The sequence below is a fragment of the Bubalus bubalis genome, chromosome 9 (genome assembly GCF_019923935.1).
Source record: "Bubalus bubalis isolate 160015118507 breed Murrah chromosome 9, NDDB_SH_1, whole genome shotgun sequence".
NCBI classification, from domain to species: domain Eukaryota; kingdom Metazoa; phylum Chordata; class Mammalia; order Artiodactyla; family Bovidae; genus Bubalus; species Bubalus bubalis.
This window is the reverse complement of record NC_059165.1, coordinates 51,446,263-51,452,270: the sequence shown is the minus strand read 5'-3', so window position 1 is coordinate 51,452,270 and position 6,008 is coordinate 51,446,263. Positions and strand designations below refer to the sequence as shown.

Here is a 6,008-nt window from a genome sequence, read left to right as displayed (position 1 = left end):
AGCCAAAATATAAACCTAAGTGTAACCTGTTGATTACTAGGTCAGGAAGATCCCCTGCAGAAGGGACAGGCTACCCACTCCAGTATTCTTGGGCTTTCTTGGTGGCTCAAATGTAAAGATTCCGCCTGCAATGCAGGAGACCTGGGTTTGATCCCTGGGTTGGGAAGATCCCCTGTAGAAGAGCATGGCAACCCACTCCAGTATACTTGCCTGGTGAATCCCCATGGACAGAGGAGCCTGGCATGCTACAGCCCATGGGGTTGCAGAGTTGGACATGACTGAGCAACACAGCACAAGTACAAAGTGTAATCTGACTGATTTGAGTGTAATAGTCTCTATTTTGGTGAAATACAGAAAGTTTGATATTTTCATTTATTCTGTAACTGTGTCAAGTAGCCTATACTTAATCTCTTCTACTCTGAATTTTAGAATTCAAAGGAACAACATTCCCCACCCCTAGAGCAGGCAGAAAAATACTTCTCACCTTGAATAATCAATTTGTTGATCAGACAGTAAGTAGCAATTAAGTGACAAGGACTGTAACACCACCCAGGGTGTGACATTGTGCTTTGAGAGCCTCTCAGAACCAACCCTGACTTTGGATGACCTCACAGGAAAGGCGGAGAAATCAAACATTGCCTTATAAACATGACCCTTTCCTAGAGTATGGCTGATGCAGTTGTTGTGACCATCCTGTGTAACCTCTGCATCACAGCGGTCTCCATCATGAAGACCACTGGGGGTCTCCTTCTGCTCTGTGTAGTGGCCCATCTCTGCTCCTGCTCAGGTGAGTTAAGGGTAGATAGTGCCCTTAATAGCCATAAACTTGTTCTCTGACATAGCCCTTCCTAGGATATGAACATCTCAGAGAAATGTCTGGGCATGTGGATTTAAAGGATACTAGTTTGTAATAGCGGAGAAGGCAATGGCAAGCCACTCCAGTACTCTTGCCTAGAAAATCCCATGGATGGAGGAGCCTGGTGGGCTGCAGTCCATGGGGTCGCTAAGAGTCAGACACGACTGAGTGACTTCACTTTCACTTTTCACTTTCACACAATGGAGAAGGCAATGGCAACCCACTCTAGTGTTCTTGCCTGGAGAATCCCAGGGATGGCAGAGCCTGGTGGGCTGCCGTCTATGGGGTCGCACAGAGTCGGACACGACTGAAGCGACTTAGCAGCAGCAGCAGCAGCAGTTTGTAATAGAAACAGCCCTGGCCTGGAAAGGGAGAATCTTAAGTCCCACTTGGAGTTGAAGGGTTTGAACCTAGAACATTACCTCTCAAGGATTTTTATTTCCATTCATGGGACCAAAACCAAAAACACACAAAAACACACACTCACTACTTTTTTCATAAGTCTACCATCTTATTGTGTGTGTTAGTCGCTTAGTCATATCTGACTCTTTGTGATCCTGTGGACTGTATCCCACCACATTCCTCTGACCATGTAATTCTCCAGGCAAGAATACTGGAGTGGGTTGCCATTCCCTTCTTCAGGGGATCTTCACAACCCAGGGATTGAACCTGAGTCTCCTGCATTGCAGGCAGATTCTTTACCATGGGAGCCGCTGGGGAAGCCCATTTTATTAGGACCTGGAAACTGCTGGTGTTATGAGATACTACTCCTCATCACAAAGATGCAGAAAAACTTGAATCTCTCTCCAAATTAATCCAGGAAAATAGAAAAAAAAATTATCCAAAACCCAGGAGTCAACAATTAAACATAGTGAAAAATTACTTAAATAAAATTATAATATCTTAGAGATATTCTACTACTTTTCTTCATATCAATTAGGAGGGGGAGACTATCGAAGATGGTGCTTCAGGCTCTTAGAAATAGTGAGTGCAATACTTTTATTGCTATCTGATTTAAAACATGATCAGAGACACAATGAGCTCCAGAAAACATCCCGTGGTATATAAAGGGAGGAAATTTGGATAATTCTCTTACTTGAACCAAGGATTACCTAACACAGTGGCCATCTGGCTTCTTCAGAATACAGTTGGGTTTTGTGAAGGGACAGGGTAGGTGCTGAAACTAATTACCAGAGGAACCACAGAGTCTTATTCGACAGACTGACTTTACATTAATTAATGAGACCTCACAACTCTGCTTTATTTTTAATATTTCCAACTGAATCTCTCTTTCAGAAGCTGCTAGCCTGCCTTTGAAAACAGTGAGTATACTGAACCACAATTTAATTTGTTTAATTTCCTACTTAGTTTAATTTTCTATTTACCGTATTTACTCAACACTTGAGAAATACATATGAAAGGTTAATTCAGTATGCTTGTGGTGGGGTGAGTGGCCAGGTGAAAGGCAAGGCAGCTGTAGGTAAGTTGCCTCTACTTTTCAGAAGGCAGCTGTAGAAATGTGATATACATATAAGCAAATAATCTAAGTGTAAAGAAAATGTTCCAGAATTTAAAAAAAGAGAGAGGGTACTTCTAGCTGAGAAGCTGGTGATGTCTCCATGGAAAGAGCAACATGTGAGAGGCAAAAGACAGTTACCTTGGTTAACAGCACAGATTCTGGATTCAAATCCCAGCCCTACCACTAGCTAGCTTTTATATTATACAAATTCCCTCTTTTTTTAAGCCCAGATCTCTCTCATCTATAAATAGGGGTAATAGTAGAACCTATCCACTTCAGTTTTCTGAAGATTAAACAAACAAAAAAATCCATGTAAGATTTAAGTTTAATGCCTGGCAAGGAAATCTGCAGGAGCTGTTAACTGTGTGTACTAGTAGTAATAGAAGTGATACTGGTGGTACTAGCTTTTGTCAGTGTGGTCATAGTTTTATCAATAGAAGTAGCACATCAGTTTCAGAGTATAGAAGCTGGAACTTCCGGATGGTACTGTGCTTCCTGTCAGATAGAGGCCAGGGTAGCCTAGCTTAAGGACGAGGAGAAAAGCAGGACATTCTCTTGCGTATGTTGCAGGTGAACTGCAGCATTTACAAGAAGTACCCAGTGGTGGCCATCCCCTGCCCCATCACATACCTGCCTGTTTGTGGTTCTGACTACATCACCTATGGGAATGAATGCCACTTGTGTATTGAGAATTTGTGAGTATCTCATGGGAAGGAAAAAAAGCTAGGGCATCGTCCTTCACTGCAATCTTCTCCTCTTTCCACTAGAATGCTCAGCTCTCTAAAAACTGTACTTACCCACCAAGAGCGTCTGGGAGACAGAGAAAACTTGCTGCCTCACAGTCGGATTAAGGATGAGCCACCTGCTCTGCCAGCTTGGACTGGTCCCTCCATGACAGAGCCTTTAATTCCCATCTGTCAACTGAAAGTCTAACAAGATCAGAAGCCTTCAAATTACTGTCTCTAGAGCCCAGAGGTTCTGTAGAGGGAAGTTAGGAGTCACCCAAGAAATTACAGAGTTCATTTGGGGAGGTCTCCAATTCGAACCAGCTTTGGACTCTTTTAAGTAGTGGAGTTCCACATAATTTCTTATTGGAAGAAATGTTTCTGAATCCCACACTAAAAAATAATTGAAAACTACTATCCTATCATGTAGAATAGAAGCCTCTTATCCTACTTCTAAGAGACTTAATGGCCAATAGATGATTCTTAGATAAACTGTGACAGGAAGGTCTTTATCCTCCTCAATTTCCTGGTGGCTGTAAATATCCGTAGCCTGAGGCAGTAGGGAGGATAAGGCTACCACAAAGATTTTTTTCTTCAATCTGAAATAAGGAATACAATAAAGTCCAAGCTGTCAGGACTCGGGCTAGAATCCTCATGGACATGCTTTAACTATTTTGTTTGGCTTACTCAATGTTTTGGAAGGCAATATAATCAGGCAGAAGACACTTCTTTCGTGCAAAATAGGCAACTCAGGAGTGGTAACAACCAGTTCCCTTTGCTCACTGTTAACTCTCTTTTAGACCCCTGGGTTTTGGCCACTTAGCTCTTGTGTTTTTCTGTTTTTTCTTTTTTTTTAATCTTTGTGATTATCTTAACAAGTTAAAATATCACATTAGGGCCTGAGCCCAGAAGGATATGTCTACGCATTGATTCCTACTCAGGGGCTTTTATTTCACAGAAGGGAAGATTCTCTAATGTGCACAGACACTGGGCTCTCAACCTAGAAAACAGCTTGCGTCCAAGGACACTGAAGAGGACGCGTGGTGGACGTTCCCCTCACTAGTGCAGGGCCCAGCCTCACCACGGGCCCTGCGGACCAGGAAAGCCCGAGGGGCTGGCCACCTCAGCTTCCCTTGTCAGAGGTCCTCCTTCTTTGCTGGTTTAAGACACTGGGTGATTAGTCTGGGCTCTAGGATCAGTAGAGGGAGCAGGTGGGATGAAAATATCACTGGACTAGGGACATTCTGCTACTCGCTCTGTCAGAAACTGCCTGTAGCAAGGACACTCCTTTTTAAGGACTCATTTTCCTCATGTGTAAAATTAGGCTATGGCTGTAATCTCTGTAGTTCCTTTCAGCTCTAATATAACGTAAATTTTCCTCCTGTGTTAATGATCCTCTTAATTGTGTCTTCCCATAGGAAGAGTTATGGAAAAGTTCAGTTTCTTCATGAAGGAGTATGTTAACTTCCCTACAGACGTGGATACAGAGCAAGGATATCGTCATTGCCATCATCATCATTCCTGGTTCCAGGAGGGGGGCACTGGTAGGGAGGGGGCAGAGACAGACCCAGAGTCATCTTTGTTGGGTGGGGAAAGTTGTGCTCTCCTTCAGACTTCTGTCTCACTGACAAATACAAACATGTCAAAATAAACTAAAAAGTACAACGAAATTGTAACAGCTCATTGTTGAGTTCTAAGCATCAAAATAATTACGCTTATTAAAAACTTTGCAGAACTACTATCTACCTAGTAACTTCAATAGATCAAAAGATAAAAACCTACTTTAAATGGAACATTAGGAGCAAAATATGTGCAATGCCTACTGTGGTTGTTCAGTCACTGAGTCAAGTCCGAATCTTTGTGTCCCCATGGACTACACACCCCGCCAGTCTTCTCTGCCCATGGGGTTCCCCAGGCGAGAATACTGGAGTGGGCTGCCATTTCCTTCTCCAGGAGATCTTCCCAGACCAGGGATCAACCTCACATCCCTTGCACTGGCAGGTGGATTCTTTACCACTGAGCCACCAAGCAAGCCCTTTGTAATGCCTATAGCACAGTCATAAATATTTTCAGGAATGACATGGCTTCACAACTACAAATTTATTTCATAAACACATTTTATAGCAAAAATTATCAAAATAAGCCACTGAACTCTCTGACATAGCTTAAACAATCTAACTTATTCCTAAGGTTTTAAAAAAGTATATGTTTAAAACAAATTGACAAAAATTTTTAATTTGCAATAGTGACCCTATTTGGGTGATTAATTTCCTAATTGTTCTAATGAAACTCTAATTCCTAATTGAGTCTTCTTTACTTGACATACCAGTCTGTTTTAACAAGGATGCTGTGTGATTCTACTCAGGGAGGAGGGCACAATTGCAAATCCTACTTCAAATTTAACACAGCTCTGAACCATCTTTATCATTTTAATTATCAATCTAATTGTGCCACAAACATCAGCTATTCCATATTAATAAATCCTGACTCATGATTTTAGATTCTCAACCCCCTAATTCTAATGTTAAATGCCTAATTTATCCATAATCCTAGATAGTTCATAGTGTTTAATTCAAATCTATGTTTAACACTAAAAGCTCACAATATGTTAATCACAGTAAGACACTCAGTAATCTAATATTTCTCAGTCTTTGATCTTCGTGACACACCTTCTCAACCAAGTTGTAAACATGAAGAACCAGTGTCTAAATGCACAAAAGAGAAGAAACACTGGTCCAGAAATGCTGAGTAGTGAATAAAAACAAAACCTCATCGTTTCTCCTTTCTTTTCATTTCCCTTTTCCTCTCTCAAATAGTGTTCCTTTTCTCTACACTATTTTTTTCTTTTTCTATATAGTCCTTCCCTGTTATTTCTTATTGCAAACTTTTCCTAACTTTTCCTTAAATT

General features: G+C 41.4%; 1 protein-coding gene across 1 annotated transcript; it reads left to right on the top strand.

Annotated features, from left to right (window-relative positions):
- Positions 1-635: 635 nt before the first annotated feature.
- Positions 636-4,770, top strand: SPINK7 (serine peptidase inhibitor Kazal type 7). The gene is made up of 4 exons (XM_006052681.3): positions 636-787; positions 2,153-2,178; positions 2,946-3,070; positions 4,519-4,770. The coding sequence occupies exons 1-4, from the start codon at positions 667-669 to the stop codon at positions 4,562-4,564; spliced, it is 318 nt and encodes a 105-aa protein (XP_006052743.1). The 5' UTR covers positions 636-666; the 3' UTR covers positions 4,565-4,770.
- Positions 4,771-6,008: the final 1,238 nt, after the last annotated feature.